This window comes from Alosa pseudoharengus, unplaced genomic scaffold (assembly GCF_046254945.1).
Source record: "Alosa pseudoharengus isolate Yale_2024_CS ecotype anadromous, Long Island Sound unplaced genomic scaffold, YU_APseudo_1.1 YU_APseudo_1.1_scf_16, whole genome shotgun sequence".
Classification (NCBI taxonomy): domain Eukaryota; kingdom Metazoa; phylum Chordata; class Actinopteri; order Clupeiformes; family Clupeidae; genus Alosa; species Alosa pseudoharengus.
In genome coordinates this window covers 37133980-37148599 of record NW_027468630.1, presented here as the reverse complement: position 1 = coordinate 37148599, position 14620 = coordinate 37133980, and the positions used below count along the sequence as shown (strand labels likewise).

Genomic DNA, 14620 nt, shown 5'->3' with positions numbered 1-14620 from the left:
TAGAGAAATGTGTATGCTCAGTTTGCCTTAAGAGCACAGCTCTTTACATTTGTAAGGCTTTTGTTTTTAAGTCAGCAAGTTCCATGGCCATGTCACATCCATAACATTTATATATAGGAAAAGTTTATGCTACACATACAGTGTTGATGCAACAATGTCCAAAGTGTCTGTGCAAAGCTGATTTATATCAATGTAAAGTATGATTAACAAACTGTGCCCCTTTCTTACTTTTAAAACCTTTAATGGTGCGTTATGGATGTGACGTTATGGATGTTACATAATGTAAATTTACAAGACTGGAGACTCTGGATTTTACCTCAAAGCTGATAAACGTCTGTTCTGGTGGCATAATAATGCCTCTGTCTGTTCTGGTGGCAACACATTTCACCTTAGTGTTTACAATTGATTATTAGGCTGATCAAAACCACAGGAAGGCCTCAGCATTAGCAAAACAAAACATAATATTAAAATACCTCCAGTGATTGACATAGCCTATTTTCGAGTGGTCTAATAACGAAAATCTGAGCGATTATTTTCATGTAATTGTCATACTGTTGGACTGTAACAGGATTATCGTGTTAGCTGGTGAGAATGGCTGACTTTGCAGCTGGAGTTAACGTAGCAACTGTTGCAGATGTGTTCAGCCTGCCGTTCACATCTGTTTAACACAGTTTAATTTTAAATGTGATGCTCATTGACAAAGGTTTACAACACAATATGCCAGCATTTGAAGTGCTAATATCCACAGAGTAACATGAGTAACACCAGCAATAAACTAGATGTACCGCACAGTGGTAGAAAATATGATCACTGCTCGGTCCTGCACATTCTCTCCGCAAAAATAAATCACGCTTGTCAATTTGTCTCCATCTCATACTCCTGCAATTCATGTGCATGTAAATGAGTGTGTGCATGTGTGAGTTTGCTTTTGTGTATAAAAATGTGTGTGTGTGTATGTGTGGGTGTGTGCGCAGCTGCGTGCCTGTGTGTGTTTATGTGTGTGCGGGTGTTTGTGCGTGTATAGTGTGTATGTGCTTGTCTGTGTGTGTGTGTGTGTGTTCAGGTAGGGCTAGTTATTTAGCCTAGGGGTGGAGGAGTGGCCAACAAATGTCATGTTCCCTGGTGTTTCAGTAACCCGGAATCATTGACCAAAAATGATGACAGTAAAAGTAAAAATTTCTTTTGACTTGTCCTGATTCTTCCTGTGGATCTTAATGGGCACTGAGGAAGCAATAATTTCATTGCTAGTTTTTCATAATTACAATTTCAATTGTTTCATATAAAAATTCACTACTTAAGTATGTGTTTTATGTAGTTTGTGGAGGACTGGTTCATTGTCACATCCATAACGGCAGTTTTTCCAACATAATGCATTACGAAAATGACACATAGTTTCAAAAACAGACTTTTTATGTTCATTCAATTGTCCTTCATGCTACATACAGTATATCACGGTTTCGGCAGTTTCCTTCAAAATTCACAGAGTTTGTAGAAAACCTGTAATCTCTCATAAAAGTGTGTCTATTTCATGTCACATCCATAACGCTGATAAAATGCCTTGTATTTTTAGGATGTAAATGATTATATAAAATTTGAGGATTTGTCAGTATTCAGAGGACAGAGGTTACATTAAAAGTTATGCAAATCAATTCACTGATACTAATTTTGCCCCTGCTCTAAGGCATTTTGTTTACCAATATGAGTCCAACTGTCACATCCATAATGCTGGAACTGCCCTAAACTATGTGTATCAACATCTTTAAACTATCTGTCTATCAACATTCATTTAATGATCTGATAATCAACTTTTAAACTATCTACATTCAACTTTTAAACTATCAACTTTCATTAAACTCTTTATTCCATTGGGCTGAAGAGTTTGCCATGGCTAGCTTCTGCCTTGGTTCTCTGAGATCCTTCCATCTATTCATGAAGAACAACCCTTTTGAACAATGTGCCTGGCATCTGGTGAACTTATTACACTGTTAAGATAGCAATTTTGCCCTGGCCACAACGTAAACGTATTTAAACCATCCGCCTCACATCGTGCGTTTTAGATAGTTAAAATATAGCCCTAAAAGTACTAAGAGGAGAAAGTGGTAGAAGCAGGGAAAAGAGGTAGAACTGCTAAACTGGATGGAATTGGTAAAGTGGTGGATAGGTTCAAGCAGTCAGTGTGATTCATTCAAACATCATGAGGGACAGAGAGGAAGGACTAATAGTAGTTAACACCACTCACAGTATTGAACCAGAACTTGGTGAAGGGCGCATTGTAGAACTCATATATCTTTTTCCCAATGGGGACACGCCTTCTCTTCTTACCAGTGTTCTCCTCATCCTCCTTCTTAGAAAGAGAATCTGTGTTCCCTTCCTGAAAGAATATAAGCACATTAAGACCCTTATGACCAGTGAAAAAAGGCTCTTCATTCTTCAATCATGAATCAAAAGAGAAACATTTTGGCCTTGAAATACATTGCATTACTTACACTAATACCTAACTTTTCTCATTAGAGAATTTGCTGGGCCATTTACCTTGCTAAATTTGTTGTCATCCTCTGTGTCTTTCTTTTCTTCAGACAAACTGTAATGTTGGTAGGCTATATCATCTCCAAGGCGGAAGTCCAGGAGCAAAATGTATGGTGGAAACACAATACCCAGGATCACCTGTAAAAAAAATACTGACACATTACTTTTTGGTATATCTTAATACAGCATGCCTAGAAAAGGCTAAAAATGAAAATCATTACATGTCAAATATTATCTTTTCAGAAATGTCATTTTCATTAAAATTTCATAAGTGTCATAATTTGTCCACACAGGCTTATAGAGTGCACATCTATACTTGTGAGAGACTAAAACCGGGTTCACATTGTGCGCGCTTGCCGCTAGGTTACTCTTGGTTGAGGTAATGTCCCAAGGATTTTTGTTGTGCCCGGCCGGCCCAGCACAAAATACCTATGATTTCAGTGTTTCCCGGATAATTGAATTCCATTTGTGATGGTTGGTTTGCAGAAATAACTTGAATGCAACAGTTTTTAACAAATTAGCACAGCGTGGTTATGATGCTAACCAGATTTAAGCACAATTTAGTACAACCTGGAAAATCATTGTGTGGTGGTCAATGTTGATATTGATGTTGGGCCGCCACAAATAAGTCAATGTATGGGAAACACTGGATTTACAGCACACTGCGGTCAAAGTTCAACATGGTTCAACTTTAACGGCTTCAACGGCTTCAGGGGCAGATGTACTATTGCTTTTGCGCCCACTTGAGGCATATTTTTGTCATATGCATTCATAGGAGGGTCAGGGGAAACTGGGAGTTTTGTGTTTAAAGATGGGAGGAGAAGCGTAAAATGCACCTACAGTGGGTACCAGTGACGGACTGGGATTAAAAAACGGCCCTGGCATTTTCACCAACCAACGGCCCACACGAGGACGTGCATGCACGCGAATGCATGTGCTCGAAACACACAGATATAACTTCACATGCACGGACATAACACGTTTGTAGCCCCATTGGTGATGAACTCTAACTTTTAATATGCATAAAGACTGAACCAAGAACATGGATATATCAATGCAAACCTCCAAAAAAAATGAATGCAATATGAAATATGAAAATGAAAAAAGAATAGCCTAGAATACATGGATTTATATGTAACGTCACGAAAACATGCGTGCGCAAGAGGCAGAAAGCAGCATAGAACAGTGCTCTCCATGAAAAGAACAAAATACGTTTTTGTGCTGAAAATTGCACCAATTCGAAATCACGATGGTTAGAGAATGTTCAATATGTTCAATATCCCTAAAGGAATGCATGTCTTCGCCAAAAATGACAAATGTTAATGCAAATGAATGGCAAACTCTGAAATATAGCCTGAAATGAGATGCTATTATCATTGAGACAACAGGGGACCAGGGGTATATAAAAAATTACGATTGTAGCTTACAGCAGCCGACTATTTAAGTCAAGTTTATAACGTTGTGGCACCAAGCGTCTTCTGCCCCATGGCTGCTGTATGTAGTTCGTAGTGCGAATGTAGTTTTGTTGATCAACGGGAAACCCATCAGAGCAGCCGCTCCACAAACGTGTCTTAAGTAACGTCATGCATTAGGACCTCTTTCTCTGTCGCCATCAGCATAAAGGCCTCCAAATCCTGTGACAATCGTGTCCTTAGGCGATTCTTGATGAATTTAAGAGTGGAAAAACTCCGTTTGCATGGCACTTGAGTAGGCTACATGACAGTGTTAGTAGGAATTCATTTGCTAACCATATATAGTTGTAGGCACAGGTAAAGAGGTTTAACTGCTCGAGAAGGAAATAGCAACAGATTGCACAATTTTTGCAGGTAGCACATTTCTTGCTCACCAGGTTTATTTCTGTATCTTCCTATCTCCGCGGCATCATCCAAGTCCGACGCTTTGACTGTATAGGCCTACTCGTTTAGAGGAGACTTTTTCAGGCTGTCCCAGTGCATGGCGAGATGTGTCAATTCCGACTGTAGATTTTCAACGGTAGCACCTTCACTAAATTTAAGCAGACATTCTCTTATGTTTCGAAGTGCATTTGGGGGCCGTTTATTAGCTTTTATAACGGGAAAATTCCGAGGATCAAGGCATGCTAGATCGGCAATTCCCCGTGCTGAAGGTAGTAGACGCATTCGGTTTTGAAATTCCCAGAAGTCCTTGCTTCATGTAGCCTAACTTTTGTAAACCAATAATAAAATAAAAGATATACAGGCAGCATATTTATTGTATTCCAATTTCAAACAATGCACTTTTAAAAACCCTTAAAGGAGTACCGTCACACCGGTGTGACGGGAATGTTGGGAAATTAACATTCTAAAGAATATCTGGGTTCATTGAATTCAACATAGAATTTTAGAACCTTCAATTGTTGCGGAACTTAGAATGTTCAAAAACCTACACCTTTAAGGGTTAAATCATTTGATTGAATAAGGTTACAAAAGAATGTAGACTGATGTAAATATTGAGGGTCACCATGACTGTAGTGTAGAGACTGATGTCTGGTATAAATACTGATCAGTTTCCAATGATGAAGCAAGAAAAGGGAGTTAGAGATAAATGGCTTATTCGAAGCCATGTAACACTATTGATGCTTGATAGTGGGCCGAGAGATAAAACCGTCTTTACGATAAATGGGCCGCGCAAACCCGACAAACATGCCGCTTCGTGATTGGCGGGCCGCGGCCCTTCTGGCATCTGCCCAAATGCCAGACCGTCCACCGTCACTGGTGGGTACTACTTCGAATTGTCCGGCTTCACGTGTAAAATCATGTGACTTATATTTCCCCAGTGAAGCTGTAATGACCCAAACAACCACCAGCTGTACCTAAATCCCGAAGCAAACTGAAAATCTTCTGCTTTTAATATAGCCTACCGATATGCTGCTCCAAATGACACGCAGTCTCACGATAAAACTTGTAATTGTTTATGAAGGTGTCTGTTATTTTATGAAAAGGTATCTGGGGCCTGTACTACGAAGGGAGCTTAACCTACCCAGATGTAACCCAGGGTTACTTTGTTAAACCAGGGTTGACAAAACCTGGTTATCTTAAGTGGTGTTAATCGGTACTACGACGCTGATTATGAAGTTGATTTGTTGAGCCGGGGTTAACCTGTGTGCTTTCACATAAAAGGGGCGGGTTGCAGCACAAGTCACCACTTTCAATGATGACGCGATCACCTTATTTTACCGATGAGGAATGCACAATTATTATGACAAGTTATGAGGAATTAAAACCCACTCTACGACAAAAATCAAATACGTCGGCAGTGAGCAAAGCAAGGCTGTTGGCAACGTATTACAGATCGGGTAGCCTAAATGCCTAAAAGTAAAGTTTTATTCCCACATGTTCTTCAAATATGTGTTACGGAGGATTAGTAGCTTACGGAATGTCTGAAATGAGTTGAAATAATTAAATAGCCTAATTTGAGTTCATAGAAAGGCCTACAGATGCAACCCAATTCAGAAGTGGGCATATAGATTACAGTAATAAGGATAATTAAATGTTTAAGTAGCCCCCATTGACTGATTTAGTGTAGCCTATGCCTAATCCTGTGAACATTTCAGATGCAACACCATTGCCAAACGCACATGGCAGCAGGTGAAAATGAAACACAAAAACATTATTCAGAATAGCCTAGTAGCAGGGGCGATTCTAGACCTAGAGCTTTGCTGGGGCACAGGCCCCCAACTCCCAATACATTAAATAAATAAATGTGCGCGCAATATGAAATAAATGGCTAACCTATTGGTAGGCTACAAGCTTCAAAATCATTATTGTCACTGTCATACTGTAGGACCAGCACTCTCTCCCTCAATTGTTGCAAGAACCACTATTCAGCAACATCCTAACACATAGGAATAAGTAGGCCTATACTCACTGCATGAATTTAATAGGCTTTCCTACTAACACAAGGGAAAGCTTATTTTTTTGTCAAAATTAAGATATACTTCCCTCCCAGGCAAGGGTCCTATAGTCATCCTGGCAATACTGCAGTTCGTTGTAGCTTAAATAGCCTACTAAAGCCTTTATATTGACTTTTGGTGATAATTTCCAGAGTCTGTGTAGATTATTATAGGCTACATTTGCAAATGCAGCAAACTTATTTAAGTTTGCCATTAAACCATTGATCAAATCACAGCACTGGCACTTTAACATAAATGTTAATGTTACCGTTAATGTGGGCAATTATCATACCTCCCTCGTCCTCCTCATCTCTCCTCACTGTTCCTCTCCCTCTGCCTCTGTTCAGGAAGAATTTTCTGATGTCCATCTCTGAATAGTTTATCAGAAGGCTATGTTTAGTTTTACAGTAGGACAGCTTCACAAACAGTATAGGCTACTTTTACAGGACTCTCTCTACAGTATACGTAAATCATTATTAATTGTCCGCAATTGTGTGCATGCAGCCTACGCATGGTGTGAGTGTGTGTATCAGGGAAAGAGCACAAGCTGGTAAATTGTTGCTAAATTTAGGCTACAAATATGGCGCTAAGCATTGAAAAACAGATGCTAATTATGTGGGCAACATTCTCTAACATCGATCAACTTGTCATATTTTCTGTCAAACAAGTTGTGAATTTGTTGTAACATTAAAACAGGGGACGACTTACTCTGCGCTCAAAGTGAAGAATCATGTGAACGATTTTCATTGGTTGTTGCGTTCAATCTTACCCAGCTACAGAGGTGCTATTTCCTGATTGGCTATTATGGCCCCTTTCTTTTTTTCCTTGTTTGTTTTTTATTGGCTGGTAAGTGACAGGCTCGAGTCATGACTAAAGCAGGCACGGAGATGCGCTCATGAATGCCGTTTCCAGCGAGAGCAGCGCTAGAATTTTACTGGGGCACTAGAGACTTTTACTAAGGCACGTGCCCCAGTGAATAAGGTCTAGTGACGCCCCTGCCTAGTAGGTTTATATAGTTATAGCTTGCATTAATATTTCTTTATTATGAAAACATGTAGGCCTAGCTTATAGCCTTCACTTGGCCTCTGCTTTACAGCTAACAAGAAACAGGTGTCTTCGAGGAGGAAAGGCACCAGAGTGTTTTACAGTAGCAGAGGAGTTGGCCATCGCAAATAATAGTGGAATGCCGATTATGGAGGGGGTTGAGGGAGGCATTCGGTCGGATTCTGGTGCTGTGGAAATGTGTAGCCTTTATGTGCAGGGTACAGTAATATGACATTCAATTCAACAAGTTTGTTAAAATGGTGATTTTTATTTATTAGGCCTACTGTAGGCTATGTCCGATTTATTTTAGGCTATTGCTCAGATGTTCAGCATAGGCCTATGTCCGATTTATTTTAGGACATACAGTAGGCTATTCTTGCATCACCGATTGAATACATGAATGTCCACGTACGGGCATTGCTATGAGACGTCTTCCTAGATCATCTGACAAAGATAACGAATTCCCTCGGCTGACAATCTATATCTTCATAGAGAATATCGTCCGGGTAGGCTATATTTTCTGGCGGTCTCTAAAACCCCTCGCCCTGCGAAGAGAGTCCCTCACGATTTGGGCTCCAATGTCGTATGGATCATCCAGGTACGCCGACATGTCTCGGGAGAAATTGTTAGTGGAGGGGTGGTACTTATAAAGGGTGTGGTTAACGGAAACCTCGGGTTAACCAAGAACATAACCTGCTCGGAGCAGGTTTGAGATGCAGCTTAAATTGCCATGGCAGCATACCTCGGTTAAAACCTATCCACCTTTCGTAGTACGGGTTAATCGGGAAGTTACGCCACACGTGATCAAGTTACTCTCGAAGTTACCCAGATAAGCCAGAAACCCCGCTTCGTAGTCCAGGCCCCTGGCTGTTTTGTTCATGTTTGTTTTGCTTTCATTAATGGTTTAGCTCATGAGGTCACGATAGGGACGGAAGTATTTTCTGAGAGGGGGTGCGGATGATGTGAGTGGAGGTCCGGGGGTTTCTCCCCAGGAAAAACAAATAAATGTTGACTGCTAAAAACACCATTTTAACACAGGAGGGACAGAAATACCAACAGAGAAAGTAAGTAACAATGGAGAGAACCTTTCAGAAATTATTTATTGTGCAAATAGGTTAGCAAAACCATAGCTTTTGGTGAACGGAGATGCAGATCATCACCCTAATTCATTTGTTTGCCCGTTCTCCAGTGAGAGTGAAATAAATGTTTTGAAAGCTGTGTCATCACCATAGGCTATTTGCTAGGATATTTGCTACTATAGGCCTTTCGCGTGTCAATTCAAAGACCTTTTATTTCCATTTTTGGATTAGACTAGCCAGTCTCTATGCTGTTTTCATGGACAGCAAGGATCCGCTTTGTTCGTTGTTTTAAATAACGCTGTTTGTTGCTTCTACACACGTCATTTCCAGTGGTTCAGTTTTACTTGTGAAGACGCGCACATACATTGAATGCGGCCTCACCCAACGTCACTGGGGCCGGCTTTTTTTGAGGCTTATAAACGCAAAAAAATTAACCCACCCTCCAGAGTGAAAATCTTAAAGACGCTCCACCGTCGCGTTCCCGTCTAAAGGGTTGAAAACGCAAAAGTGTGCTCTGAGCTGCTCACACTGGCTATCCTCGCATACGCGTTGACGTCATATCCATGTGCAGTACAGCCAAACAACAACAAACATGTCGGATTATTTCCATCAGTAGGACATTCAAGTTGCCTTAACTTAGGTTTTCGACTGTGGGCTATTTTGCGATACTACGGAGAGAAGTAGCAGGAAGTTTCAACGCATGCGCGCGCTCTTGGTGTTGGGGCAGCCGTAGCCTACTGGTTAGCACTTCGGACAACCGGAGGGTTACCGTTTCGAACCCCGACCAGTAGGCACGGCTGAAGTGGCCTTGAGCAAGGCACCTAACCCCTCACTGCTCCCCAAGCGCCGCTGTTAAAGCAACACCAAAGAATTTTCCCTCTGTCGCACACACGCTATTTGTTTATTTGTTATTTGTTTGCAAATAACAATGTCCACAGAGAAGGTAGAATATGTTGCACGATTTATGAAAGTACAATGTATTGCGACATCAAACATAGTTTCCACTGGATTTTTTGATTTTCGGTGCCGTTTAAGTACTTAAACGGCACCGAAAATAAAAAAATCCAGTGGAAACTAGATGGCAGAAGTGTGTAGGCCAATCTGCCCACCAGCTTTTTCAACTTCGCTACCTACAGATGTTTTACCGGTATGATATTTCGAAACGCCACGCAATGAGGCGGGACTTATTCTAGAGAGGTCAATAGCCGATAGAAGGCTGCGAAGCGAATGCAGAGGTGCCGTTCACCCTGTTACGAGTTGATGAACCACTGAAACGATTTTGGAAACATTATTTTAAGGTACAAAAAACTCTTTGGAGTTGCTTTAATGCAGTTACTCACTGCGCCGGGATTAGTGTGTGCTTCACCTCACTGTGTGTACACTGTGTGCTGTGTGTGTATCACTAATTCACGGATTGGGATAAATGCAGAGACCAAATTTCCCTCACGGGATCAAAAGAGTATACTATACTTACGTCTGGCAGTGCTTCACAGTACCACCTAGCCACCATGGCATGCATACTACATCAAATTTCACACACGTCACCGTGTGCATGCAGATTTCCACCCGAAGACGCTCGTCTAATCGCGAAATAAAAAGTGGGAACGCAACGCCACTTTTGCGGATTGGGTTCAGATCAGGGGCGGAGCTACAAAGCTTGGCCACCCTGCTGGCCCCCCCAACTCAGTTCAGTGAAAAGTAAAAAAAAAAAAGAATTGCTGCCGTTTTCGACGGCACTTTGCCAACACTTTGCAAAGCAGGGACTGAACCAATTACTGCACTCTATCTACGACCATTGGCCCAGTCAGGAAGTGTAGCCCACGGTTGTGATCAAATCGTGAGTAGGCTAGGCCTAGTGCAGCAGCAGCAGCAGCGGGACAATTCAAGTCATCTGTTAAAAACACTTGACAGTAGACTACTACTTAACCTCAGTAACAACAGGTGAGTTGATGATGAGTTGGAACATTAATGCTAACTAGACTGCATTTCCGGCGGGAACTGCGAAAGTGTGCTTTCCCTGGTCCGGTCACCAACGTGAGCAGACAGTGGCATACGCTATGCTGAACTTGGCTTGTAACAGTGCCTTTCAGTGTTGGAGCAGTGGCAATATCTCAAAAGCTCTAGGAGAGGGCTATTACATTAATACACAGGATTAGATGTTAAAATCCCTTGTGCCAAAATCCAAGGTAAAAACACATTCAGAAGCCCCTACTTTAAAAAGCACACTACCCACAAATCCGCCAACAAATGGTCACAAGCACAATACAAATGGCCTATCCAACAGCAGTAGCCTATATAGTATGCGGCATGTCATTGGGGTTATCAAGTGGGCACCCTCATTCACCGATGTTTCGTTAAGTTAGGCCCACGACACCTCATGAAGGCTTAACAGTGAAACCAGCGTCCTGGAGACACTCCCCTCCATGCTGACACCATATTACCACATTGAAATATCCAATACCCAAAATACTCTTAACCAGCCCAGGCATGGTCAAGGTTGGCTAGGTTGGTCCGTCCCGTTGATGTGGACTGAACCATAACCATAAAAACCTTGGCCAACCAACCATCATCCTAGGCACAGCCCATCACAAACACAAAACAAATTAGCCAGTTAGCTTAGCCCGTTAGCTTAGGCCCCATCCCAAACACAAAACAAATTAGCCAGCAGTTAGCAGTTAGCTTACGCCCCATGCTGCCCCATATTACCACAACAAGCATCCAAATACCCTTAACCAATCTAGGCATGGTCTAAGTTGGCTAGGTCGGTCCGTCCCGTTGATGCGGACTGAACCATAAACCATAAAGAACCTTAGCCAAGTACCATCAACCTAGGCACAGTCCATCACAAACACAAAACAAATGAGCCAGTTAGCTTACCTTAGCTTGTGCCCCAGGAAGGGTAACTTCTCCTTACCCACAACCAAAACAAATGAGCCAGTTAGCTTACCTTAGCTTGCGCCCCAGGAAGGGTAACTTCTTACCCACGACCAAAACAAATGAGCCAGTTAGCTTACCTTAGCTTGCGCCCCAGGAAGGGTAACTTCTCCTTACCCACAACCATTCGCTTGCCCGTTCTGCTGCTAAAGACATGTTACTAACCACCTGCCTTAGACTTCGACCACAAATGCCCAATTCAGACAGCAAGCCAATAGCAGATCTGGCCACAAACCCACGTGCACCGATTTCAATAGGCCTTAATCGTGCACTCCAACCTCGCTTAGCTGCCTCCTCTGCTATTTCAGTATATTTAGCTCTCTTCAGCTCATTGGCCACTTTCACTCTGTCTTCCCAAGGAACAGTGAGTTCAATGAAGTAAACTATCTTCTCTGAATCCGACCATAGAATTACGTCGGGACGTAGCTTAGTACTCACTATATGTGGAGGTACCGCCATCTGCTGGCCAAGATCAACCTTCATTTCCCAGCCCGCCCCATTTTTCAACTGGCCGGTTTTACACCTGGCCTTCGCGGAACAAGGTTTATCCCCCTGACGTACAAAGTTAATTTGCCTTACCCCTTTACTAGCTGCTAATGAATTGACTTCTCTTCTTTTATCCTCTATTGCCGCTGGCACACATTTCAATACCTGGTTATGACGCCACGTATACCGCCCCTGGGTGAGACTTACCTTGCATCCTGATAGGATATGGTGGAGACTGCCCACACACGAGCAAAGTATGCATTTATCATCCTCACCAAACCATTGACTTAAATTCTTGGGAGATGGGAGCACATCATATGTAGCACCTAACATAAATCTGATCTTACCAGCTTCCATGCCCCATAGATCTTTCCATTTAATCCGTCGTTTTTCCACCCCTTCCCAGTTCACCCACTGCCCTTGTTTTGCCTGCGACACTGCCTTAGTACATCTTACAGCCTCCTCCTGTCTATGCATTTCCTCCACTACCATTTTCCTCTTTTCTCCTGCAGAAGCCTTACTCCACAAGGGTTTACTTGCACCCACCCCTAGACCCCCCCGCCCGTGCTGCACATGGCCCATTATATCTCTATGCTTCAATGCTGATTGAGCTTGCTTAACTGCCTGCTCTGGGTTCCACTTCCTCCTTGCATTAACTGTGGGTGCAACTTTCCTCACCACTGGGTCCTTGGACTGAGTAAGAGTCAATTCCAATCTAGCCTTAGCACACTTAAATTCCTCTGTCAGACTAGATATTGGCAACTCTACAATACCCTTCCCATACAAGGCTACACTGCTTAAGCAGCGTGGGACTCCGAGCCATTTTCTGACAAAGGAGTTGATCCTTTTTTCCAACCTCTCTACCTTTGACAGAGGAACTTCATAAACTGTCAATGGCCACATTAGCCGAGGCAACAAACCAAACTGCAAACACCACAGCTTGAGCTTACCTGGCAGCCCCGACTTGTCAATTTTTGCAATACCTTGCCTAGTGACCTGTCTCAAGTCTTCAACCTGTGATTTATCACTAAGGCTTGCATCATACCACCTTCCCAGACTCTTCACTGGTTTCTCCAGAACTGTGGGAATCACCTCCTTATTTATAGCAAACTTCTTATCTGTTACCTTCCCTTTAATAATTGAGAGACTCCTAGACTTACTTGGTTTCACCTTCATTCTGGCCCATTGCATATTACTATTTAACTTACCCAGCAACCTGTTGGTGCATGGAACGGTTGTCGTCAAGGTTGTCATGTCGTCCATGAAAGCCCGAATCGGGGGGAGGCGTGGCCCTCCCTGCAACTTCTCCCCGCCCACTACCCATTTTGAGGCCCTAATAATGACCTCCATTGCCATTGTAAAAGCAAGTGGGGAGATGGTACATCCGGCCATGATTCCTATCTCAAGTTGTTGCCAACCTGTGGTGTAATCAGCTGTAGTAAAACATAATTGAATATCCAGAAAGTATGCTTTTACTAGGCTTTTAATGCTACCTGGGATTCTGAAATAATCAAAGGCCTCCCACAACAGACTATGCGGCACAGACCCAAAAGCATTAGCCAAATCCAAGAACACAACGTGCAGGTCTCTCTTCTCACGCTTTGCTAATTGAATTTGGTGCCAAATCATGCTGGTATGCTCTAAGCACCCGGAGAAGCCAGGAATTCCAGCTTTTTGCACCGTGGTATCAATTAGTTTATTCCTTTCAAGGTAATTTGTCAGTCTCCGTGCCACCACACTGAAGAAAACCTTTCCTTCAACATTCAGTAGACTAATTGGCCTAAATTGATTAATCTCCACTGCGTCCTTTTCTTTGGGAATAAATATTCCCCCAGCCCTCCGCCAAGCCTTGGGAATACTCTGCTTTTTCCAAACTATCTTCATTAATTGCCATAAAAATCTTAAAACATCTGGTGCACTCTTATACAACCGGTAGGGTACTCCATTAGGTCCTGGGGCTGAAGAGGCCCTTGCACGTTTTATTACTTCTTGCACCTCTTTCCACCTTGGTGGACTATCGTCGCATTGGCTACTTAATTCACCAATAGGTGGGATATCAGCAGGAAGTAACATCTCCCTGAACCTCTCCCTATCTTTGTGCACTCCCTCTAAATACTCCTCAAGCTTCTGCTTAGGTTCCAAAAGACTACCACTCTTCTGCATTACGAATAAAGACTTAAACTTAAATGGGTCTTTATAGAATGCTAGTCGGGCTCGTGATTTCTTCTTCCTATTTTTCCTAATATTTTCAGCTCTTCTTAGCACTACTAATCGCTCCCTCACATCTGCCTGTAGACAGTCAATACCTTCCTTCTCATCATCTGTAGCTTTTCTCCACTGCTTCTTAAGCTGCCTCCTCTCCTTGATAAGTTTATCTATCTCCTGCTGGCGCCTAGATTTAACTACCTCATGTTGCCGTTTTGTCCTTCTCTCAATAGTCCCAAATCTTTCCTTACCATAGCTATAAATAATGTCTCCCATTTTCTCTAATTTGCTTTCAGCCGTCCCCTTGAGCTGACCCAGGATACTGACCAAATCATTATTAACATCTTCCCACATTCTACATTCTGCTGCGCCTGGCCATCTAACCCCAGGCCTATGACCATTAATCTTCTCCCTCCTTGGCTATTCAACTATTGGC

The 14620-nt window shown here is 42.5% G+C and overlaps 1 protein-coding gene across 1 annotated transcript in view; it reads right to left on the bottom strand.

The window, feature by feature from the left end:
• LOC143125302 (transient receptor potential cation channel subfamily M member 1-like) overlaps positions 1-14620 on the bottom strand; it is a 186616-nt gene that overhangs the window by 59850 nt on the left and 112146 nt on the right. Inside the window, exons 18-19 of the mRNA XM_076286642.1 lie at positions 2533-2664; positions 2240-2371 (exon numbers count right to left, since the gene is read on the bottom strand). Coding sequence (XP_076142757.1) covers positions 2240-2371; positions 2533-2664 — 264 coding nt within the window. The remainder of the gene's footprint in view (positions 1-2239; positions 2372-2532; positions 2665-14620) is intronic.